General features: G+C 49.5%; 1 protein-coding gene across 1 annotated transcript in view; it reads left to right on the forward strand.

Moving 5' to 3' along the window:
- CYP4F22 (cytochrome P450 family 4 subfamily F member 22) overlaps positions 1-19,225 on the forward strand; it is a 31,335-nt gene extending 12,110 nt beyond the window's left edge. The window contains exons 3-13 of the mRNA XM_084885965.1: positions 277-421; positions 5,822-5,875; positions 5,994-6,121; positions 6,312-6,433; positions 11,771-12,038; positions 13,486-13,552; positions 13,665-13,794; positions 16,216-16,349; positions 17,134-17,198; positions 17,801-17,883; positions 18,212-19,225. Of these exons, the coding sequence (XP_084742091.1) occupies positions 277-421; positions 5,822-5,875; positions 5,994-6,121; positions 6,312-6,433; positions 11,771-12,038; positions 13,486-13,552; positions 13,665-13,794; positions 16,216-16,349; positions 17,134-17,198; positions 17,801-17,883; positions 18,212-18,395 (1,380 nt within the window). The 3' untranslated portion in view covers positions 18,396-19,225. The remainder of the gene's footprint in view (positions 1-276; positions 422-5,821; positions 5,876-5,993; positions 6,122-6,311; positions 6,434-11,770; positions 12,039-13,485; positions 13,553-13,664; positions 13,795-16,215; positions 16,350-17,133; positions 17,199-17,800; positions 17,884-18,211) is intronic.
- The last annotated feature ends 6,588 nt before the right edge of the window (positions 19,226-25,813 follow it).

Here is a 25,813-nt window from a genome sequence, read left to right on the forward strand (position 1 = left end):
CTTTCAGTCCACAGGCTGATGCTCTATCCACTGAGCAAAACCGGTTTCAGCTAATGCTTTGTTATTTCATGAATTCTCTCAACTGTCCTCTGACAGAGTTGGTTCTTCCCCACTTTTCAGATGAGGAAGTGGAGGCTCAGCGAGGTGCAGCCAACCGTCTGGGGTCACGTAGTCCTTCTCGGCTTGTTTTTGGGGCAGGGAGGTGGCAGGGGGGGAAGGACTGGCAAAAGCTGGCGCTGGGCACCTCCTCACTTTCCTTTCCTACCACCCCCACAGTATCTCCCAAACGAGATGGGCCTCCAGGATGAGAAGAAGGTGCTGGACAACATGCACCATGTGGTCTTGGTGTGGATGGGACCCGTCTTGCCACTGGTGGTTCTGGTGCACCCTGATTACATCAAACCCCTGGTGGGCGCCTCAGGTAGGTGGGCTGGGCCTCTGAATGATGTGTAAACTCTCAACTCCCAGAGTCCACCAGGGCTTCTAGGCAGGGGGGGCTATCCAGAATAAGGGTCATTTGAGTAGGGCTTTGAAGAATGAATAGGAGTTCGCCAGAGCAGAAATGGCCACACAAAGAGTGGGAACAGCATGGGAAAAGGTATGACTAATGAAGTTCCAGGAACTCTGAGAGAATGCCCATCCACTGGGAAGTCAGAGCCAAACATGTTTGGATAAGTAGTTGTTTGCCCAAGATTTTGTTCACTGATTGTTGCTTAACTCGAATGGCACTCCCAGCATTTGGGTTCTGACTATCCCAACCTATAGCCTGCTTTCTTCACCTGGGCTGACTCTGACTGGCAGAGAGAGGGATCTAGAAGGATTGTCTCTTCTGCAATCCACACCTACCCCCATCCTCCCATTGTGTAGGGCTCCCAAGTGTGCATGTTAAGCTCTTGCTCTGCCTTCACCACCCAGTTCCAATGACCACCCCCACTCCGCCCCTCTCCTGGAAGGTTTCCCCAACTCCCCAGCAGACCACACCCCTCTCTCCAGGACTTTCTTGTTCTCAGGCCAAAGTGCTAAGGGTTGAGTGTGTCTGTCTCTATCTTCGGCGAGGTCTCGCATGTAGCTGGGCACCTTCAAAAGCGTCAGGGGACATTTGAGAGAACAGGAATGAGAAAAAAAGAGCCCCAGGAGGCTTAGGATCTCTTGCCTCCGCCTGGGCCTCTACAAACATCTATATGGGGACTGCCATGAAAGAGTGAGGGGCTGCCATCCTCCCCTCCCCTAGTGAGGCCCGCCCCATGCCTGTACATCCCTGTTGTTGCGTTTGTGAGGGGTGACCATCCCCGTTACACAGAGGAGGAACTGAGGCCCTGGGAGAGGTTTTGGAAGAGCCCCGGGGCCAATCCTGACTGGAGCGCATACTTGCCGTGTGACCCAGAAGTCCATGCAGGCTCCCCGGGCCTCAGTTTCTGATCTGTAAAATGGGGCTGCTGTGAAGGCTCAAAAATATAATGTAGTAGGTGCTACTAAGGGTTTCTTCTCTTCTGGCTTTTTTTTTATTTTTATATATATATATATATCTTTGTTGATATCAGAGAGGAAGGGAGAGGGACAGAGAGATAGAAACATCAATGATGAGAGAGAATCATTGACCCAGCTGCCTCCTGCACGTCCCCTAATGGGAATCAAGCCTGTAACCCAGGCATGTGCCCTTGACTGGAATCGAACCTGGGACCCTTCAGTCCGCAGGCCAACCACTCTCTATCCACTGACTTCCGGCAGCCAGCACCTGTGTGCGAGGGTTTTTCCCCAGCAGCAGGAGCCCACTCTGCTGCGTGGACTGCGAGCCTGAGAGTTCAAGCCCCGGGAGGGCTTTCAGCCACGACGATGGGAGCCAAACCAGCTAGGGCTCTTCTGTCTTTTTAATATATATATATTTTTTTCTTTCTCTCTCTGCCTCTTCCTTTTCTCCTCCTGACCAGCCCCCCTTCCCTCTACTCCTCAGAGCATTAGTTTCCTAAATTCCATCCTGCATGGTCTGAGACTCCAGGCAGATCAGGAGGTAGAGCCTTTTAAATCTCCTAATGGGCATGTGGGATAGAGAGCATTAATGCGACAAAGTAGGTGAAAATGTATTACAAAGGACAAGGCATGATCTATAGGCATATAATTATAGCTTGGTTTGATACATTCATTTTTTTATTGAGATGGAATTCACATACCGTATAATTAACCACTTTGGAGTGTACAGGTTCAGAGTGTCAGATAATTAGTGTGCTCACAGTGTTGTGCAACCACCCATGGACTCTCTCTAGTTTCAAGTTTTTTTCATGACCCCGTGAAACGCCCTGCTCCCACAAAGTAGGCACATGCCATTCCCCCCTCTCCTCACCTCCTGGTAAATAGCACTCCACTTTCCATCTCTGGATTTTCCTATTCTGGATACGTCACAGGAAAGGAATCAGACAGCATGTGGTCTTTTGTGACGGAATTCTTCCACTCAGCATAAGGCTCTTGAAGTTCATTCACACGGATCAGCAATGATCAGGACTTCATTCCTTTTCTTTCTTTCTTCCTTTTTTTTAAAAATGTATTTTATTGATTTTTTTACAGAGAGGAAAAGAGAGAGGGATAGAGAGTTAGAAACATCAGTGAGAGACAATCATAGATCAGCTGCCTCTTGCACACCCCCTACTGGGGATGTGCCCGCAACCAAGGTACATGCCCTTGACCGGAATCGAACCCTGGACCCTTCAGTCCACAGGCTGATGCTCTATCCACTGAGCCAAACCGGTTTTGGCCTTCATTCCTTTTCTCAGGCTGAGAAAATGGTCCATTGTATGAATATACCACACTTTGTTGACTATTTGGGTTGTTTCTACCTTTTGGCTGTTATAAGTAAGGCTGGTAAGAACACATGTGTACAAATTTTGGTGTGGACACATATTTTTATTTCTTTTTTTCATATTTTTATTTCTCTTGGATAAATGTATCTAGATACCTAGATGTATCTACCAGAAAAAAAAATTGTGGGGTCATATGATAATGCTTAACATTTAAGGAACCTCCAAACTGTCTTCCATGGCAGCTATGCATTCACTTTTTTTTTTTTTTTTTACTAATAGGGGCCTGCTGTGAGCTGGGGGCCCAGATATTCATGTCACAGGTTCTTTTCTTTTTTTTAATATATATATATATATATATATATATATATATATATATATATATATATATATATAATTGATTTTTTACAGAGAGGAAGGTTGAGGGATAGAAAGTTAGAAACATCGGCCGGGACCAGTTTGGCTCAGTGGATAGAGCGTCAGCCTGCAGACTGAAAGGTCCCGGGTTCGATTCTGGTCAAGGGCATGTACCTTGGTTGCGGGCACATCCCCAGTAGGGGCTGTGCAAGAGGCGGCTGATCAATGATTCTCTCTCATTGATGTTTCTAACTCTCTATCCCTCTCTCTTCCTCTCTGTGAAAAATCAATAAAATATATTAAAAAAAAAAGAAAGTTAGAAACATCAATGAGAGAGCAACATTGATCAGAACCTGTTTTGACATGTCACAGGTTCTTGACAGCAATGACTATAATCATGGTAATAAAAATAGCCAACAGTTATTCATTTTACAGGCACAAATATTTAATGATCACTTACTATTTGCCATAACATATCAGCCCATTACATTCTCATAGGGGTACCAATGAGGCAAAGGCAGGATGATTGTTCTATTTCACTGTTGGCAGGTGAGGACTTGGAGGGCACAGTACTAACATGTCCAAGTTTACATGCCTAGTTAATGTCAGGGTTGGGATTTGAACTCAGACTTGGCTATGCCAGAGGCCAAGCTCTCCACCAGATCATATGTAGCTTTCTGCTTGGCTCCCTGCGTGGTTTTTCTTATGTGACCTCTGCCAGGGCAACTTTTCCATCCTTTTTACTGTAGGGAAAGTTTATGGAAGAGGCAGCCTGGCATTGAGCTGTTAGGGTTGGAGTGGAGGAGGGACCCAGGGATGGGAAAACAAGGGTTCAATTGAGAAGAGGGTTTGGAGAAAGGAGGCATTAGTGAAACTGGGCTTTGAAGGATGCATAGGAGTTCGCCAGATTAGTAATTTCAGGTGGAGGATCCCCCTCGTGCAGAGGTGCAGATGTGTGAAAGTGTTGGGGGAATTCGGGTGAGTTGGGGTGTCTGGAGTGAAGATGATGTGTGTGGAAAAGTAAAAAATTAGACAGGAGCTGGATACAGAGTAGCTTTGTGCAAAGAAAATGAGCTTGTGTATTACCCAGGGGGTGATGGGCAGCCGTGGGCGGTATTTGAAAAGGACAACCACTGGACAGGTCTGCGAGTCAGGAGGCCTTCTGGGAGTCCTAGCCTGGAGTCCGGAGTCCAGAGAGGAGAAGAACAAGCAGACTCCCCCTTTCCTCTCCACTGTTTCTTCTTCCAGGGAGCTTGCCTCAAGTTCCAACAGCCTTTTCTCCGTGCCTCCCTTCTCTCGTGACACACTTCCTAGCATCTTGATAATTGCATGGCGTGCCTCTGCTTCCCTTTCCCACCCACCCCACCTGAGCTCCTCCAGGCAGGGCGTGGATCTGAGCCATCGCTGGGCTTTCAGCATCATCCAGCATGGGTTGGGCACGGAAAGGGGGCAGAAGAGGTCTGTGTTCAATGGGGGAGTGAATGAGTGGACAAATGACTGTGTGCATGATTGGCCAATTCCTGGGGAGTGTGTGTGTGTGTGTGTGTGTGTGTGTGTGTAGGCAGCTGAGTCACAGCTCAGACAAAAAGTGACTTCCTTCCTGGGCCCCATCCCATTCTGTCCCAAATCTGTTTAGCATATAGAAAGGGAATTCATCCACTTACTCACTTACCCATCCATTCATTCATCCATTCACTAATTCTTTTGCTTTTTCATTCATTCATTCATTCATTCATCCATCCATCCATTCATTCATTAAGCTTTGATCCATCTATCCATCCATTCATTCATTCTTTGATTGATTGATTCATACCATAAAAATGTATTTAGCACCAATGTATCAGAGATGAATGCGGTCCCTCCCCTGAAGGGGTTGTTACTGGAGGGATACAATCTGGAGTGATTGGTGGGGAGGGTAAGGCATTCATGCCGAGACTAGAAAAATGAGAAAAGAGTGTTTGAGGCAGAGAGGCATCTGGTGGAAAGAGCAGAGCAGAGGGAGACCACGGCTTTTTTCCAAGGAGCTGAGACAAGTTTTATGACGTTAGAACATTAAGTATGTGTTGGGGGTGGGGTGAGGATAGAAATGTTTTGAGAGCGGCCTGGACTGGGGCAGTTCACTTAGGGCTTTGAAAATGGGCTGAGAAATTGGTGCAGGAAGGGACCTGGTCCGATCTAAAGATCCCCATGGGGCCAGGGTTCAGGATAGGCTGGAGAAGGCAAGGATGGAGGCAAGGAGAGAAGTTGTACTTCAGACGGCCTGAGCTGGCAGAAAAGTGGGGATGGACGAAGTTGAAGAAGGCCATTCTGGATGGGGAGCGCAGCCCGGGCAAAGGTTTGGAAGTGAGAGACTGCACGTAGGGCTATTTAGCGGACGTGGAAGGATGAGGTGGGAGAGGCACACAGGGGCAAGATGGGACAGGGATTTTGATGCTAACCTGAGCTTGAACTTCTCTTACCAGGGCGATAGGGAGCCATGGGAGGTGTTTGAGCAGGGGAGCCTCATGTTCAGGTCAGCATGTTATAAGGATCTTTTTGGGGTAGGTGTTAGGATGGATTGGAGGGGTGAGGTGGGAGGTTGGAGCCCAGAGAGGAGCCCCAAGGAGGTCAGCAACAGAGGTCAAGGGTCAGAATTCTGTACTGAGTCAGTCATCCTTGCTTCTCTGTCTCCGCAGCCGCCATTGCCCCCAAGGATGACCTTTTCTACGGCTTCCTGAAACCGTGGCTAGGTGAGTGTGGGACTGGGTGGGCTTGGGCTCCAGGGAAGAGAGGTGGGTGGAGCATGCGGTCTCGTGGAGCATTTCAGAGCGATAGGAGAGACCCCTAACCTCAGTCTTCTGGGCCCAGGGGACGGGCTGCTGCTCAGCAAAGGTGAGAAGTGGAGCCGGCACCGCCGCCTGCTGACCCCTGCCTTCCACTTCGACATCCTGAAGCCCTACATGAAGATCTTCAACCAGTGCACCAACATCATGCATGTGAGTCCCGGGGTTTCACGGGAAGAGGCTGTCCCTGAAGTGAGACTGGTCGTGGGGGAGCCAGGAGGTGCCATGAAGTCTCACTTCCTTTATCTACGTTGGGCTTGGAGTAAGCATGCAGCCAGGTCCTCGTCAGCCGCGTGGTAAGTCGGCATTCTCTGTGCCCATTTGCTGTCTCTCTCTCTTCCAGGCTAAGTGGCGGCGCCTGGCGGAGGGTCCCGTGGTCTCCCTGGATATGTTTGAACACGTCAGCCTCATGACCCTGGACAGTCTTCAGAAATGTGTCTTCAGCTACAACAGCAACTGCCAGGAGTGAGTGTGGCCTCCCCGGGGAAGACAGAGCCAGCTGCTTTCAGGGCAAGGTGGTGGGAGGAGAAAGGTGGTGTTAGGCACCTATGGGCTGCTGGCGCTCTGCCAGACAGGCTGTGTGGTCCCAGGAAACTGACATCACCTCTCTGAGCCTGTTTCCTCATCCCCTTCCCCACAATAGAATCCCAATTCCTTCCCCATAGTCATGGTGTGGGGATTAAATGAGATAATATGGGTCAATGGCTTTGCACATGATAGGTGCTCAGTAAATGATAGTTTCTCTTATTCTATGAAGACTATATGGTCTTTGGAAAGTATCCCCCCACTTTCTGAGCCTCTGTTTTTTTTTTGTTTGATGACCATTCCTGACTGTCTGAGAGATGCTTTCAGGATAAAATGACATAGCACTGCCCTGGAACACAGTAGAGCCCAGTGAGTATTTGTTGAATGAATTAGTAAGATAACCATTGCCCCGGTTCATTCATTCATTCATCAGATATTTCCTGTGTACCTACTATGTGCTTGGTATTGTGCTAGCTACTGGGAATATGATAGGGAAACAGACAAAAACCCATTTCTTTGGAGCTTATAATATAGGTGGGGATATAAGGAATAAGGGACACAATGAATGTTAAGTTTTTAGCACATAATATCTCCTCAATAACAAGTTTCTGACCTTGTTACTCAGGGCTTTGCAGGGATATGTTTCAATTGGGTAAGATGGAGATGACCTTAGTAATTAATTAATTAGCTAATCTAAGAAATATTTACCGAGTGCCTAGTATGGGCTATTCCTGGACTAGGCTATAAATACAGTGATCAATAAAACAGACAAGGTATTGCTCTTCTGGAACTTATATGTTGGTGGGGAAAAAGCAGTAACCATGAACAAATAAATAAACAAAACAATGACAGACTGTGAAAGTGTATGAAAACAAGCACACGTCAGGACCAAGGACAGCTCCTTGAAACCCCACCCCGTTTTGTTATTATTATTTTGTTTTTAATTCTCACCTGAGGATATGCTTTGCTTGATTTTGAGAGAGAGAGAGAGAGAGAGAGAGAGAGAGGGAGAGAGAGAGAAGAGAGAAATATGAATCTGTTGCCTTCTGTTTGCACCCAGACCAGGGGTTGAACCCACAACCTAGGTATGTGCCCTGGCCCAGAATAGAATCCAAAACCTTTTGGTGTATGGCAGTGGTTCTCAACCTTCCTAATGCCGCGACCCTTTGATACAGTTCCTCATGTTGTGGTGACCCCCAACCATAAAATTATTTTCCTTGCTACTTCATAACTGTAATTTTGCTACAGTTATGAATCATAATGTAAATATCTGTGTTCTCCAATGGTCTTAGGCAACCCTGCTATTGAGTCTAAGACCATTGGAGAACACAGATATTTACATTATGATTCATAACTGTAGCAAAATTACAGTTATGAAGTAGCAAGGAAAATAATTTTATGGTTGGGGGTCACCACAACATGAGGAACTGTATCAAAGGGTCGTGGCATTAGGAAGGTTGAGAACCACTGAGTATGGGATGACACTCCAACCAACTGAGCCACCTGGCCAGGGCTGTTGTTATTGTTTTAATCACAGCTTTACTGAGATGTAATTCACATACCATACAATTCACTCATTGAAAGTATACAATCCAACCATATTTTATTTTAGGGGATGATATGACTTTATTGAGTTTATCCACCAGAGTGGAAATAATGTCTGTACAAAACCATACATTTGTTAATGTAATTTTTGTATCACAATTAAAATCCAAACGATTTTTTAAGAAAGTCATCTCAATCAAAACTCATTACATTAGAATCAATAGTTTCTCTGAAACCACAGTTAACCCTCACATAAGGTTAAGACCCAAATGCAGAAATTTGGTTGATAGGAAAGCTAGTTAAATTTCCTACTTGCTCAAGTAGAATTGCAAAAAGGCAAAATGGACAGCTGTTAAAGTCCTCAGGGTCCTGAGATAACGAGAAATCCAGGCACCCTTTAGACAGGCTTCTACTGTCTTTCCTTCCCAATCAGAGATCTGTGGGGGTGTGGAATGACACCACCATTAGCAAGCGCAGCCTTGATGAGAGTCCAATTCTTTTTTAAAAATATATATATTTTATAGATCTTTTTTACAGAGAGGAAGGGAAAGGGATGGAGAGTTAGAGATAACAATGAGAGAGAAATATCGATCAGCTGCCTCCTGCACACCCCCTACTGGGGATGTGCCCACAACCAAGGTACATGCCCTTGACTGGAATTGAACCTGGGACCTTTCAGTCCGCAGTCCAATGCTCTATCCACTGAGCCAAACTGGTTAGGGTAAGAGTCCAGTTCTTCATCTCCATGAATAGCAGGTTTCAAACGAGGAGGGGTAATTATGTTTTACCTTTAAGTCTTTTCATGCATTTCCTGCTCATGTCAGTGCCTCTGTGGGGAGGCAGTCCAGATGACCGCGTTGTACACGGCAGCAGCCGAGCCCGTGTGTCCTTGGCTGGCCGTCCTAGATTCTGGGTGTCTGTGAATACAGTTCAGTGGAAACTGTAAGCCGGCTCTCTGCGCTAGAAACTGCCTCCCCCCTGGCCTTTCCAGAGCCCTTTCCAGCCTACTGCCAGCCGTTTCAAATGCTGCTGAAGCGGAAACAAGCGAGGCTGGGAAAGGACTAGTCAGACTCCCAGTGAGAGCCCACCACCTGCACCATCACACTGGGATTCAAACTGCCCCTACACATTTGAGCACTCACCTCCCGGAACCCACTTCTCCTCCAGATGTAGGCAGTCATTAATCTTCCTTCCGTGTCCACAGAGTAGTCTACTGTGGGAAATTCATAGATGGAGTAATACAGGCTTTGGTGCCTGGTTTCGTTTACTCACCATAAAAGATTTGTATCAGTAATTCATTTTTTTCCAGTAGTTTATATCAATAATTCATTTTTTAAAATTGCTGAATAATATTCCACCTGCCATAAAACCACATTTTGTTTATTTGATTATTTGTGGATGGACATTTGGGTTGTTTCCACTTTTTGGCTATTACGAATAATGCTGCTATAAACATTTGTGCACAAGTTTTTAAAAAAATATATTTTATTGATTTTTTTTACAGAGAGTAAGGGAGAGGGATAGAGAATTAGAAACATCGATGAGAGAGAAACATTGATCAGCTGCCTTCTGCTCACCCCTTACTGGGGATGTGCCCTTGACTGGAATTGAACCTGGGACCCTTCAATTCACAGGTCGATGCCCTATCCATTGAGCCAAACTGGTTAGGGCTGTGCACAAGTTTTTGAGTGTATATATGTCTTTAATTTTCTTGCATATACACCTAGGAGTGGAATTGCTGGGTTATATGATAATTCTATGTTTAACTTTTTTGAGGAACTGTTGGACTTTTTCCTAAAGTGATTTTTACCATCATTTTAGGATCCCTCCAGTAGTATGTGAGGGCTCTAATTTCTCCATATTCTCACCAATAGTTGTGATTATCTGTTTGTGATTTTTGTTTTTGTTTTTGTTTTGGTTATAGCCATCCTATCAGGGTGAAGTGGTATCTCATTGTGATTTTGATTTACATTTGGCTAATTATGTTGAATATCTTATCATGTGCTTATTGGACATTTTTATACCTTTTCTGGAGAAATATCTATTCATATCCTTTGCCCATTTTTTAATTGGGGTATGTCTTTTATATTATTGAGTGTTAAGAGTTCTTTAAATAGTTTAGATACAAGTTCCTCATCAGATACATGATTTGCAAATATTTTCTCCAACTCTAAGGGTTGTAGCAATTTAATTTTAGTGATGTTACATAAATTTGGAATTCCTCATCCTTCCTTGGGCCCATTTTAAAATGCACCCAGCCCTAACCGGTTTGGCTCAGGGAATAGAGCGTCGGTTTGCGGACTGAAAGGTCCCTGGTTCGATTCCGGTCAAGGGCATGTACCTTGGTTGCGGGCACATCCCCACTAGGAGGTGTGCAGGAGGCAGCTGATTGATGTTTCTCTCTCATTGATGTTTCTAACTCTCTATCCTTCTCCCCTTCTCCCTCTCTGTAAAAAAAAAAAAAAAAAAAAAAAAAAAAAAAAAAAATCAATAAAGTATGTATTAAAAAAAACCCCACAAATTAAAAAAATAAAATAAAATAAAATGCACCCAGCTTGTAGTTCTATTCAGGTATGGTGAGGCCCAACAGTTCGGAAAATGATTGCCATTGAGGTCCCCAAGAGGAGGAAAAGGCCACCCTCCCCAGGGCCACATGGAGAGGCACTGGGAGAAAGCATGGCAAACGCAGTTGGGGGTGTTCCCAGGAATAAATGGGAAAAGCAGGGTATGCAAGCTTAGGATTGGCTAGTTTGGGATATTTCAGCAGGCTCTGGAGCAAAGGGTGCCCCTAGCTGCCCAGGACTTGGCCCTGGGGTGGTTAAGGCAGGGGGTAGGGGCTCGGCCTGGTAAAGTTTGGAGGAGGAGCAATGGATTGGTTGGTTTCCTAAAGAAAGGCATGCTCTTGGGTGAGTCTCTAAGAATAGGCGAGTGCAGTGGTCGGCATCACGAGCCACATGCGGCTCTTTGGCCCTTGAGTTTTTAGCCAAGGCCAGCTTAGGAGTACTCTAATTAAATTAATAACAATGTACACACCTATATAGTTTACGTTTAAAACAGTTGGCTCTCAAAAGAAATTTCAATCATTGTACTGTTGATATTTGGCTCTGTTGACTAATGAGTTTGCAGACCACTGGGCTAGTGGGTGTGTGTGGGCAATATCTCTCCAGTCAGGGAGGTCCCAGATGGTAGAGCATTACGAATACAAGAAAATATAGCTAGTCGAAACCGGTTTGGCTCAGTGGATAGAGCGTCGGTCTGTGGACTGAAAGGCCCCAGGTTCGATTCTGGTCAAGGGCACATACCTTGGTTGTGGGTGCATTCCCAGTGGGGGGTGTGCAGGAGGCAGCTGGTCGATGTTTCTGGCTCTCTATCCCTCTCTCCCTTCCTCTGTGTAAAAAATCAATAAAATATATTTAAAAAAATATATAGCTAATCCAGGGCCTCTCTCTCTCTTAACATATTTTTATTGATTTCAGAGAGGAAGAGGAAGAGCGTGATAGAAACATCAATGATAAGGGAGAATCATTGATTGGCTGCCCTCTGCACACCTCATATTGGGGATCAAGCCCGGGCATGTGGCCTTGACCGGAATCGAACCAGGGACCCTTCAGTCCGCAGGCTGACGCTCTATCCACTGAGCCACATCGGCCAGGGCCAGGGCCTCTCTTTGTCACTTTCCCACTGGGAGAGGACGCCTGGCCCCGCGTTCACGGCCCTTCTCCTCCCCGGCAGGAAGATGAGCGACTACATCTCAGCCATCATTGAGCTGAGCGCGCTGGCGGTCAGACGCCAGTATCGCCTGCACCACTACATCGACTTCATCTACTACCGCACGGCCGACGGGCGGCGCTTTCGCCAGGCCTGTGACACCGTGCACAGCTTCACCACCGAGGTCATCCAGGAGCGGCGGCAGGCGCTGCGCCAGCAGGGGGCTGAGGCCTGGCTCAAGTCCAAGCAGGGCAAGACCTTGGATTTCATCGACGTGCTGCTCCTGGCCAAGGTGAGGCTGGGCCCTGGAGGGCGGGCCCTGCCCAGGACGGCCTCCTCGTGAGCTGCACCAACTGCCTAAGATAATAAATGCCCAGACGAACTCAGGTGTGGGCTGCAGGCGGATGCAAAACATGTAAGACTTACTGTGTTCGTGTGCTAGGGCTGCTGTAACACAGTGCCGTGCACTGGGTAGCTAACACAACAGAAATTCATCTCCTCCGTTTGGAGATAAGAAGTCTGAAATCGAGGTGTCGGCAGAGTTGATTTCTTCTGAGGCCTCTGTCCTTGGCTTGTAGATGGCTGTCTTCTCCTGTATGTTCCCGTGGTCTGCCATCTGTTCACGTCTGTGCTCGAATCTCTTCTTATAAGGACTGCAGTAATGTTGGGTTAGGGCCCCCTCTCATGAGCCCATTGTAAATGAATTACTTCTGTAAAGGTCCTATCTCCAAATCCGCTCATATTCTGAGGTCCTGAGGGTTAGGGCTTGTAGATATAAGTTCCGGAAGTAGGGTGGGAGTCGGGGGAGACACAGTTCAGTCCACAACACTTACAGGACCTTGAAGATGTGTGACACTTTCAGCGATAGTGTCAGGACTGGGTCATCCATTTGTGGAGCTTCTGTGGACTTTCTGAGCAGCACCTGGGTTCTGGATTCAGACAGCCCTAGACTCCCCTTCTGACTCTGATGCTTCATGGATGCTTGACCTAAGTCAACAGACTCTTCCCTTGGAACCTCAGTTTCCTCATTTATGACATGACTAGAGGCCCATTGCATGAAGATTCATGCAAGAATAGGCCTTTCTTCCCCTGGCTTCGCTTCCAGCCCTCTGGGAGCCTGCAAGTCCATGCTCCCAGCTGAGTGCTGTTCCAGTAGCTCCCTCTGCTTCCTGCTCGCCCCTCATAGCAGGTGTCCTGTCCTGCCTGGCTGCTCCTCGCCTGTATATGCAAATCAACCAGCCATCTTTGTTGGGTTGATTTGCATACTCACTCCTGATGTGTGCCACGGAGGTATGGCCAATTTGCACATTTCCCTTTTATTACTGTAGATTAGAGGCCTGATGCACAAAATTTATGCAACGGTAGGCCTTTGCAGCCCTAACTGCCCCACCCCCTGCCCACTGGTCATTCCAGAAGGTTGTTTGGGAAGGTCATTCCACTGTCCTAATTAGCATATTAGCTCTTTATTATATAGGATGATCACATGACTGGATCACAAGATTATTGATGCTAGAGCTGCCCAAGAATCACAAACTCCTTTCTTCTCCTCACCTTTGACTATCCTTCACTCTTTTCATCTTTCTTACTCAAGGTGCATACTTTCATGTTCTTGGAATCCTTTCTCCTAAAGCTTGGCTTAAGAGAGAGAGGGGGGACATGTATGACTTTGGAGGATCCCCTAGCATGCAGAAGGTGGGATGAAGTGGGCTGAGCTGACCATAGTCTGCTGCCCATTCCAGGATGAAGATGGAAAGGAACTGACAGATGAGGACATCCGAGCTGAGGCGGACACATTCATGTTTGAGGGTGAAGACATGGCGCAAGGCTGGGGAAGGGTGGAGAGGGGTCCCCGTTTTCTGAAGATAGCACCTCTGCTATCTCCAGGAAGCCTCCATGCCAGCTCCTCATTTGCCTGCAGGTCACGACACCACATCCAGTGGGCTCTCGTGGGTGCTGTTTAATCTGGCCAAGTACCCAGAGTACCAGGAGAAGTGCCGGGAAGAGATCCAGGAAGTCATGAGAGGCCGGGAGCTGGAGGAGCTGGAGTGGTCAGTCTGGGGTCATGGGGGTGGTGGGGACAGGTGGGGTCTTGGGTGTGAATCTCTCTGCTCCACCTCTTACTGACTTTCTGACCTCAATCTTAAGTGAACAATCACTTAAGATCCAATTTAATTTCAATTTCTTTAACCGTAAAACAGGATGACAACAATGTATCTGCCTAGCTCATAATGTAGGAGTTCTTATTTAGGAGTGTCTTAGTTAGCAATGGTTGTGATAGTGCTGCATAACAAACAGCCTCTAAACTTAGGGGTCTATAGCAAGCATTTATTTTATTTCTTGCTCTCACCTGTACATATTTCTTGCTCTTGTCTACACATGACCTTTGTACCACTGGGCGATGCTGAGTTGAATGGGGTTGCTTCCAAACTGAGGTTTGGGTAAGGTCTGTTTCACATAACTCTTCATTCTCCTTGAACCAGCAACTACTCTGGGCATGTCCATCTCAAGGTAGACTTTAGAAGCACCCAGAGGCACACGACTACAAACATTTTTATTGGGGTGACGTTGGTTATTGAAATGATATAGCTTTCAGGTGTACAATTCTATAACATCACCTGTACATTTTATTGTGTGCTCACCGCCCTAAGTCAGGTCTCATTCCATCACCATCGAGAGCCAGACAACTTAAAACCTCTGCTTGCATCTCAACATTCCATTACCTTCAGCAAGTCATGTGGTCAGGCGCAACACGAATGGGCTGGAACATGTATTCCACCCATGGAAGTGGGAGGCACTGCAGAATCACAGGCACAGGGCACAGGTGTATAATCTGAATACAAGGAAAAGTGCAGAATTGGGAACAATAATCCAATTGACTTCATAAGTGTGTTGTGTGGAGCTGCTTCTGGGTGATGCAAAGAAAACTCAGCATTAAATAGCATTGAACAGCGAGGAAGTAGTTCAGTGGCAAACTTTCAGATGTGGCGCTCAGGGAGAATCTCTCAGTTGGGTGCTATTGGATCTTTAACACCTTGCTAACTGCTTTTTTTTTTTTTTTTTTTTTTTTTTTAAATCCTTACCTGAGAATATGTTTAAAGAGAGGAAAAGAGGGAGGGAAAGAGGAAGGGAGAGAGAGAGAGAGAGAAACATCTATGTAAGAGAGAAACATTGATCAGTTGCTTTCGTTACGCTTCCCCGCTGGGGATCAAACCTGAAACCCAGGTATGTTCCCTGAACAGGAATTGAACACGTAACCTTTCAGTGCACAGGACAACCTTCAACTGAGCCACTCTGGCCAGATGCTAACTGCCTTTTAAAAAATATATATGTTTTTATTGATTTCAGAGAGAGGATGGAAGAAGGAGAGAGAGAGAGAAACATCAATGGGTGAGAGACTCATTGATCGTCTGCCTCTTGCATCACCCCCTACTGGGAATGGAGCCCCAAACCAGGGCATGTGCCCCGACTGGGAGTTGAACCATGACCTCCTAGTTAATAGGTCAACCCTCAACCACTGAGCCACACTGGCCAGGCACTAACTGCCTTTCTAACAACAGGAGAAGAAGCTCCAGGTCCTGAGGACTGAGCAGGAGATGGTGCCTCGCCAGAACTTAATAACTCTCTTCTGGTTTCCCAGCGGTGCTTATGTTTATGACACTTTTATGCCAGGCATGCCATTTGCCCTTTAAAGTAGCGACATAGAGTTGCTTTGAAAGAGAACCTGTTGGTGTAAAGAAAACCACTAGATCACGAACCAAGAGTTATAATTAACCCAACGTTGGGCTCTGAATTCCAAAGGAAAAAATCTACACTAATACAAGAGTAAGATGCAAATTGACCGTACAGTCACAACGTCCACCAGCCAATCAAGAATGAGTACGCAAATCAACCCAACAAAATTGGTGGGTTAATTTGCATACGCAGGTGCCCAGCAGCTGGAGGTGGACCAGTACGCTTGCATCACCACCATGGCGACAATGCAGGTGTTCCACACTACCCCACCCGCTCCGGGCCTCTGGGCAGCGTGGGAGGGCGGAAAGGCGGCTCTGGGCAGGAGTGAAAAGGTGGCTCCCATCAGAGTGAAGGTGGTGCCGGTAGCCAGGGGAAGGAAGGCCCATTCTTGTATGAATTTTCGTGCACCGGGCCTCTAGTTAAGTAAATAACAGTAAAGGAAGCAGATGTGTGGGTTTTTAATACTGAAGTTGACCCACACAAGCTGGTAAATTGCTGCTGCCTGGGTCCCCGTGGCTTTCCTGGCACCTCCTCCAGTGGCCCTGACTTCCGCACAATTCGTCAGTTAATGGGTTAATGCTGGGCCCGCAGAAGCCCGCTAACACTGCTCTGATTTGCTTAGAGTCAGCCGCAGGCAGGGTTAACGGTGTGTGCAGGGCACAGCTGCAAATGCTAGAAGTTGGGGCAAGTCTGAGGTCCTGGCCTCGAGCACTCACACCCCCTCCCAATCCCCCCAGGGATGACCTGACGCTGCTGCCCTTCACCACCATGTGCATCAAAGAGAGCCTACGCCAGTTCCCGCCCGTGACCCTGGTCTCCCGCCGCTGCACCGAGGACATCAAGCTCCCGGATGGGCGGGTCATCCCCAAAGGTGCCCGCTGCGTGCTCCCCGCTGCCTGGCTGCTCTGTTGCTCGTGGGGCTCAGCTTGCTCACCCCAGGTTCACCATCCCTGTAGATGGGGTGGCTCTCTGTGTGGCTGTTGCTTCTGGGGTGATGGGGAGACCCGGGTGCAGGGTGGAGACAGAGGTGGGTGAGCATGGATGAGAAGGAGGCAGTGGGTGTGGCAGGTGGGCCTCTCTGGGTACAGGGAGGGCAGGGCTGATTTCATTCTGTTGCCAGACATCCCCTGGAGACCCAGCCCTGTCCTGGGGGATGCTGGGGATCAGGACCGGGCTAGGGGATACAGCCGGGCACAGACATGGCCAGCCACATGAGGTCAGGGAGGGGCTAACGGGAGGAACAGGGGCCAGAGCAGGCTAGAAGAAGGATCGGTGGCTCTATCTGGGAAGAACGCAGGGAGGGCTGCCTGGAAGAGGAAAGGTGGGAGGTGAGCCTTGGAGGTTGGAAGGGAAAGAGTGACGATGCTGAAAGGCCTTTGATGCCCGATTAAGGCCCTTGAACTTGACCCTCAGGGTAGCAGGTAGCCAAGGCAGGGGTTTGAGCCCAGGAGCAGAAATGCCAGACGTGTGAGTGAGAGAGGGCTCTGTGTGGCCGGCAGAGAGGTGATGGAGGCCGCTTAGGAAGGCGTGCAGCAGCCTTTTCCAGGGAAGGACGGGCAGGGAAGGTGGCAGACAGCTCATGGAACACCATGGCTCCAAGGAAAGCAGGCCTCCCCGACTCCCCTCTGCCCCACTGACCTCACCCCTCCCGACAGGAATCATCTGCCTGGTCAGCATCTACGGAACCCACCACAACCCCACAGTGTGGCCGGACTCCAAGGTGAGTGGGGCAGTCCTGGGGTGGTGGGCCTTCCCTGCCCCGCTTCCCAGGGAACCAGAAACCAGGGCTGGATGCAGGACTTGGGCGGGCCCCCTCCCCCGCAGCGATCCCCCACTCACTGTGAATTCATTAATTCCAAAAATATTTATTGAGCTCCTACTGAGTGCCAGACCCTATGCTGGGTAATGGGGACGGAACTCACTGTGAAGTGTAAAGAAAAAAAGAGCAAGCATTAGATGATTTGGGGTCTTGGTAAATGTACACAGGAAATGAAAAATGGAGTGGGGTGTGGGTGAGGGGCAGGGGCATACTTTAGCTCCCATGCTGAAGAAAGGTCTGTGGAGGAAGGAGAGATGTTAGAGCTGAGGCCTGAAAAGGGTGAAGAGCACAGACAAGTGTGTTTCAGGCGGAGTTAACAGCAAGTGCAAAGGGCCTGGGGTAGGGAATGCCGGGCATGCTGAAAATAGCAAAAGGAGGCAGCGAGGCTGGGATGCAGCGTGGCTCTCTCTGTCCAGCTGGGCTGCTCCCCGGAGGCTGAGGGAGGGGGCCAGGCTGCTAGGGGTGGGCAAGTCCCCAGACTCACCCAGGCTGCTTCTGCTCAGGTGTACAACCCCTATCGCTTCGACCCGGACAAGCCGCAGCAGCGCTCGCCGCTGGCCTTCGTGCCCTTCTCCGCAGGACCCAGGTAACGTCTATCTCCCCAAGTCCAAGCCAAGTGTAGCAGGGACACCCAGGCTCGTGGAAGGTCAGGGAGGTAGACCGCATCCCAGGTGCACTGCCTGCCCACCTGGCATACTCTTCCTGTCTGTCCTCAATGCACCCCAAGCCCGCACATCAGATCTGTGATAGCAACCCTCGGTATTAAGTGCAACTGCTGTGTGCCAGGCTCAGAGGCTCCCAAGAGGCTCCAGGATGCATGGTTCTGTTTTGCAAATGAGGAAACTGAGGCTCGGAGGGGTGTGGTCCTTTACCCGGCTCCAGGGACCCCACTCACAGCCGTGTCCCTCCTCCAGGAACTGCATCGGACAGAGCTTCGCCATGGCCGAGATGCGCGTGGCCGTGGCGCTGACCCTGCTGCGCTTCCGCCTGAGCGTGGACCGAACGCGCAAAGTGCGGCGGAAGCCGGAGCTCATCCTGCGCACGGAGAACGGCATCTGGCTCAACGTGGAGCCCCTGCCTCCGCGGGCCTCAGCCTGAGCGCCACCATGCGCCCCTGCGGAGCCCGGGGCCGAAGCCCCGCCCCCGAGGGGACCAGATCACGCCCCTAAGTCCTGTGGACCTAGGCCACGCCCATCGACGTCCAGGCTCCGCTCAGGGGGATCCAGGTCCTCCACTGAGCAGCGGGTAGGTGCAGGCCACGCCCCTCAAGGCAAGGCCACGCCCCTTGAGTTCCAGGACCCACCCCTCGAGTGCTGCCCTCTGATTTGAAGACCAGGCTAGGCCACACCCCTTGGGCACAGACCCCGCCCCCAGCATCCTTCGGCTTCAGGTCTTCAGGCCTCTCCCACAGAGCCTTCTAAGACCAGACATCTAAAAGCATCCTGGATTCAAGCCCTGCCCCACGCGGATCGGACGGGCTTCTAAACGGAGAACTTGGGAGCTGGAGCCCGAGGTCAGAGCCTGGAACCTGGATATCGCCTTCCCGAGGCCCCGAGCTCAGATGGGCGAACTTCTCAGGCATCAGGCTGCCTCCTGTGGCCCTGCTGTTTGCTTTTCTTGTTTTGTAAACCCAGACCCTCCTTCCAAACCCCTTCCTTCCTCCCTTACTCAAAGGCTCTTTGCTAAGGGTTTTTGATTTTTGTAGAATAAAAGCAAGGGATACAGATATCCACCATCATCCACCCTTCTAGCCTGACCAGACCCTGACATCCAGAGCCCAGCGAGGAAATGAGGGACCTTGGACAGTTGGGACACAGCTGAGGGAACCTGTGAGCTAGGAGGCTGGAAAATCACTTGTCCTTGGACATAAACTGAGACTTTTTTGGGACAGTTTGTGCATTCATTTATTTCATCAACAGACTGCATTATTAATTGTCTGCTAGCACTGGGCCGGGAGCACAGCCGGCCTGATTCTTGCCCTCAGGAGTTGACAAATGTTGAGCAAATAATTCTACATGTAAATATTTGTTTAAACGTGTGACTAGTGCTCCAAGGGGGAGACCTTGGTGCTGGGTGAGCACCACATTTGGGGGTACAGCAGGTGGTGGCTCAGGGAGAGCGTCTCTGATGCTGAAGTGGGAGTAGCATTTGGTGAACTCACGGGGTTAGAGTGGCTGGACCTGGGGTAGAAAGGAGGAAGGGTGGGTAGGGGCCCATTGTGTAGGAACTGTGGGCCATGTCACAGTGTAGCCCTTATGCCGAGGGCAATAGGGAGCTAGAGGGCGAGTGTGAGCAGGAACAGGACACATCATGATCAAACCTGGGCTGGCAGGGAGGTGGCTTGAAAGGGAGCATAGGGGGCTGAACATCCAGGGGAAAGGGTGGCTGTGGTCCAGGTGGGACAGGAAGGGTGGGGGTTACGCGGAGGAGAAGGTTAGGGTGATTCTCAAGTCTTAGGCTGGGGGAACTAGGTGATGGAATAGTCCCTGATACGGTGATCTAGAAGGTAGGGCAATGACAGTGTCCACAATAGTCATAGGAATCCATCCGACTGAGCATCTACTGTGACCAGTGTCTGAGCTCCCGTATAACTGACTTTCTAGAAAGGGGAGCAGGTGACAAACGATGAAAAAGCAAATAAATAAGTACATGAACACAGGGCCTTCAAGTCACTGATTTTATTGTGAGAAAAATAGCCAGACATAGAGGGTTCTGGGCAGAGGAGGGGTAAGACTTGTCATACAGTCTTTGGCTGCTATGCTGAATAGAGACTACTACAGCAGGCAAGGATAGAACTGGAAGGTGAGGGGAGGTGACTACATGAGTCCAGGTGAGAGGTGACTGTAGCTTCACCCACAGTGGGGGCTGTACAGGCGAAGAGGGGCAATTGTGTTCTGTTGAGGAAGGATCATTCTATGAAGGTAGCAGTTCTGGCAGCTTTTCCAACGGATGGAACGTGGGGTTCATGAGAAGGGTGGGTCCCCAGGTTTCCAGGTTCGAGCGCCTGGAAAGAATGGAGTGCCATCAGTGGAGACGGGGAATGCTGAATGAAGTAAGTTGTTTTTTTGGGGGGTGAGATTAGCATGTCGGTTTGGACCAGGAGCAGATGGACCATCAAGCTGGCACTTGGACAGGTGGGTCTCAATTTTGGGAGGGAGTGCTGGGCTAGGATGGACATTTGGGAAGCCTCAGGACTCAGATGGTGTTTAAAGCCCGAAGACTGTGAGATACTAGGGTGTGTGTGTGTGTGTTCACGAAGGAGGGGCTTAATTAAGGATCAAGCCCGAGGGATTGGGGGTGTCTCCGAAGTTAATATAACAATACTGATATTTAAATGGACTGAGTACTTCTTGGGTGTCTTTCCCATTTAATATTCTCATTTAATTCTCACAGGCACTGTTATCCTGGGATGGATATTGAGTCCCCCAGAGTGAAATGACCAAGATATCCTTGGGACCTCAGAGGTGGCCCTGAGTCCTTTTCTACCCCATTCCTTGGGCCTCCTTATCCTGCTCATGGTCCCTGCACTCTCTTTGCCTAGAAGGGGCATCGGCAGAGATGGCCCGGGGTGGGGGAACCGGAGATGAGTCAAAGCAGGGCTGTCGATCCTGGAGCGCCCCCTGGTGGTGTGATCTGGGATCGTCGGCCGGAATGCCCTTTCCGAGGTAGACCGAGTGGAAAACATGCAGTTCCAGGCACTACAGGAGCCACCCACTGCCTCTCTCACATCCCCATCCCAAGGGAGGGTATCCAGGCGCTCATTATTCCCCAAACATTGCACCAGCCTCCCTCAACTCACTCCCACCACCCATGCCTCAGAGCACCCCGGTCATGTGCCAGCAGAAATAACTTGACCTTGTGATGTGACTTACATGGGTTCAAACCCAGGCTCTGCTCTTTACTAGCGGTGTGTGTGTGTGGGGGGGGGGGGGGCCTGGCACGTGACCGCCCCTCTGCACCTTGGCTCTCCTGTGGGTTTTATTGGTTCATCCTACTTGTCATGCACGTTGACTTTTCACTAAGGGTCTTGGTGGATGAATGAGGGAGGAGGGGAGGCATGAGGTCTGTAGGGCCCAGGACTCACCTCCTCCTGGGTGTGAGTCTTTAGATAAACCTGGTGCCATCACATAAAGGCTCATTCCTCTCCTGAGTGTGTTAGAGGCTCCCTCTGCTGGCTGGTTTGGGGACACAGGCTCTAAAGTGTGTGTGTTTGTGTGTGTGTGTGTGTGTCTCTGTGTGTGTGTGTGTGTGTGTGTGTGTGTCTCTGTGTGTGTGTGTGTGTGTGTGTGTGTGTGTGTGTGTGGATGGGGGTGGGGGAGGTGTTGGAAAGAGAGGAGGGGAGAACCCCACTCATTGAACAACTATAACTGTCCACATCGGGCTGTGCTCCTCCTCAAGGCAGGAGCCCCTGTCCAGAGCCCCTCCCTGCCCTGCAGCAAGCGGGCCCGCTGGAGAAATATGTGCTTGGGAGCAGCCCTGACTAATGACAGTTCTCTGCTCTCTCCCAGAGGTCCTGAGGGGCTGAGCCCCAGGTTCCAACAGAGGGAATTTCATATTTAAAGCACCGTTTTCCTGCTGCCCTCCCTTCCCTACCTCACTCCCCCACTGCCTTACTGGCATCTCCTGGGACCAGCTTCCAAAGAAACGACTTGCAGTTGATTTTTTGCCACAGAATAAAGGATTTGCACTTGAATTCTTGTGTCATGGTCTACTTTCTGGGAACCCAAGCTAAGAGACGCACGTAGACCTGTGCTTATGCCCAATCCCCATCCCCACAGGCTGTTATTATATTCTTCTTACTGAAGAGGAGGAATGTGAGGATCAGAGAGGGCAAGTCATTTGCCAAAGTCACACAGCTGGAGAGTGGCAAAGCTGGGCTTTGATTCTGGGCGATCTGACCCCAATCTCAGTGCTTACACCCCTCTTGGAAGCCCCTCTCCCCCTTGATAAGGGCTGAGGGAGTGGGGGCCATTCACAGCTAGTAATATCCACATGTTGTTTGATCCAGAGGGACCTAAGACTCATTTATAGCTGGTTTCCATGTATTCATTTCATCATGAAATAAAAGAAATAATGGCAAACACATGCTTGGTGCTGACCATGAATCAAGGGAGGGTTGTTATAAGCACCCTATTTATCTCCTCTCTCCAAATATTGTATGAGCTTGATGTAAAAAAAAAAAAAAAAAAAAAAAAAAAAAAAAAGTTGCAAGTGTAGCCCAGCTAGTGTGGCTCAGTGGTTGAGTTTTGACCTACATATGAATCAGGAGGTCACAGTTCGATTCCTGGTCAGAGCACATGCCTGATTTCAGGCCCGATCCCCAATAGAATGTGTGTAGGAGGCAGCTGATGGATGTCTCCCATTATTGATATTTCTTTCTCTCCCTCTCCCTTCCTCTCTCTGAAATCAATAAAAAAACATTTTTTTTTTAAGTTGCAAGTGTAAAAAAATTAAAGGGAAATTCTTCTGTTTCTACTCTCCAGTCCCAACTCAGCATTTTGGGTTGATTTTTTTCTTCTTCAGTTTTTACAAATTGAATATATGAATATTTTCCAGTATCTATACAAACATTTAGGCACACACAACCACTTTTTAAAGAGAATTTTTTTTATAAGAGTTGATTTGAGCCAAACTGACGACATATGCCAGGGAGCAAGATCACATAACCATTTTTTTTGAGGACTCCAAACATGTTGTGAAATATCGTCTGCTCCTGTTAGCTATTATTGCATAACCAACTGCCGAGACGTTTAGTAGCTTCGGTTGACAAACTTTACTTTGCTCACCAGTTTACAATGTGGCAGGGCTCCGCTGGAATGGCTTTCTCCACTCTAGGCGGCATCAGACGGAGCAGCTTGCCTGAAGCCAGAATATCTCCCTTACATGGCTGGCTATGTGGTGCTGGCTGTTGGCAGGGGTCCTCAGTTCCTGCTAACACAGGGCCTCTCTGTGGGGCTGCTTGGGCTTCCTCTTAACATGGCAGCTGTGTACCACAGGCTGTGCCCATTGTCCTCACTAGCAGAGAGGTGTGGACAAGGAACCCGGAGGGCTGGTTAACTTTGAAGGCTCTGAAAGGTCAGAGTCAACCACCAACTGTTTAGAGTAGAAAAAATGGTAGCTAAAGCAACGCCCACCTTTTAGTCTTAGGTAAATCCTTCCTGTTGGGCCATCATTGGAATTGTCTGCCTAAGGGCTATGGATGTATCCCAAAACCTGAATAAAAGGGACCCCAAGGCCGGAGCAGAGCGAAGTCCTTCCCCTTGAGTTGGGCTCCCACCTGGCTCCTAATATTCCCTATTTTTCTTTTCCAGTCTCTTTCATTTGTGTGTGGCCTCCTCCAGAGCCTGAACCTGAACCCTGAACCACGCGGGACGTGGGGGGACACTCGCACGGGTGTATTCCAAGGGGCCCGGAGGGAAGCTTCAAGTCTTCTCATAACCTAGACTCCAAGTCCCTGAAGTTGGTGAGGACAGCTCAGGTTCAAGGAGAGAGGGAGTAGATTCACCCCTGTACCAGCCAGGGTTCTCCAGAGAAGCAGAGCTTCTGGCACAGATGTCTATCAATCATCTATGCACCTATTTATTCATTATGTACCTATCACCCATCTATTATCCATAGCTATTATCTGTTACTTATCTACCTCATCTATCAGTCATCTCTATATATAGCATAAAATGAGTCCTATGAGCAAATATGGTGTCAGCTGCCAGTTGTCTTCAAGGTCATCACTGGCATGACACCACCGGCATCACGTACTGTTGGTTAAGCAACCCAGGCCAGTCCCGATTCAAGGAGAAGGCAAATAAACTCCTTTTCCTGGGGACAATGGCAAAAAGTTTGTAGTCATCACCTTGGTGGGTCTGAGATGCTGCATTTCCAAGATGCTGCATGTGATATCCAGGCTGCTGGGCTGAGGACCGCATTCTGAGTTCTTAGAGTGCATGGCTGCTAAGTCCTATTCTTCCCTACATCCTATATAATAAAGAGGTAATATGCAAATTGACCATCACTCCAACACACAAGATGGCCGCCCCCATTTGGTAAAAAATGGCTGCCACAAGATGGCCAACAGGGGAGGGCAGTTGTGGGTGATCAGGCTAGCAGGGGAGGGTAGTTGGGAGGGACCAGGCCTGCAAGGGAGGGCAGTTGGGGGGTGGGGGGGAAAATAGGCCTGCAGGGAGGACAGTTAGGGATGACCAGGTTGGCAGGAGAGGGCAGCTAGGGGCAATTGGATTGGCAGGGGAGCAGTTAGGCAGAATGATTAAGGGCAATCAAGAAGGCAGGCAAGTGGTTGGGAGCCAATAGTCTTGGATTGTGAGAGAGGTCCCAGATTGGAGAGGGTGCAGGCTGGGCTGAGGGACAGCCCTCACCCCTCCCATGTACCAATTTCATGCACCGGGCCTCTAGTAGTTAATAAAACCGACTGTGTGCCAGGATTCACTTTCTCCTGAGCCATCACGCCAAATGCCTTTGCTGTGTGGCTGCTACAAGTTACTACACCTCTCGGGTCAGTCAGTCTCAGCCTAGTACCTTCTGCAGGAGCACTTTGCTTTTTCTTTTTCTCCTGCTGCTCCCCAGACCTGTCTGGGCAGCCCTGCTGCCTCACCCTGGCCCTGCCCTTCCCTCTTCTCCAGACGGGCCTGTCAGCAGGTGGCTCCGCCCAGCGGAGGAGGTGGAGAATCTGGGGCAGTGTGCCTCACTTGCTTCGGGCTCCAGGAACAGGCGTCTGGAGCTGGATCACGTAGGACTGGAAGCAATGAGGGTGTGTGTGTGTTTGGATGTTTCCCCAACATCCTATCAGTTGGGGGAGGAAAGTCTGCCCCAATCTTTTCACGCAGCTGCATCCTTCAAATTCACCCTCATTTTGGAGCCTGACCATGGGGAAACTTCACAGGGGCTCAGACCCCTTCACAGGGCAGTTTGGAAAGGAGCTGGACAAGCTGTGACCCCTCTCCGGCTCTCACCCCATGGGAAGGCTAAACCCCGAAGGTGGCCAGCACAGCTTGCAGTCAAAGCGAGAGCAAGACAGTAGTCACTGGGGGTTTCCCAGTTCCGCCCTCTCCCGTCTGGACCCTCTTCTCATGGCCCCACAGACCTACCCCACTTGCCTCTGGGTGCCCTCTTCCCACAGAGCCCTTCTACCCCGGAATCTGATGGGCGAGTCCCCAGGCAGGCGGTTTCTTTGTTCCTCTTTCTTGGAAGTAGGTCTGCGTGCCCCGGAGGAGCCAGGGAGATGTTCAGGACAAGACTTGCCTGGCAACTAAGCAATCAAGTTCAAGTTTTAGCTGCTGAATCCTAGACTTGGAAGGGTAGAAGAGGAAGTAAACGTGGGGGGCTGAGAGTCCCCTTTGTCTACACCCAAACCTGCCCCTCACCCCACAGGTCACCCCCGGTGGCATTGAGCTGGTTTCTCTCTGGACCCAGCGGGCTCTGGCTTCACGTTTTGGGTGACTGCCATCGGGGAGGAAACAGCTAGGCCCACAGGCATTGGCCGACTCAGCCAAGCCCAGCCTCCC

Source organism: Pipistrellus hanaki, assembly GCF_964339955.1.
Source record: "Pipistrellus hanaki genome assembly, chromosome: 5".
NCBI lineage: Eukaryota > Metazoa > Chordata > Mammalia > Chiroptera > Vespertilionidae > Pipistrellus > Pipistrellus hanaki.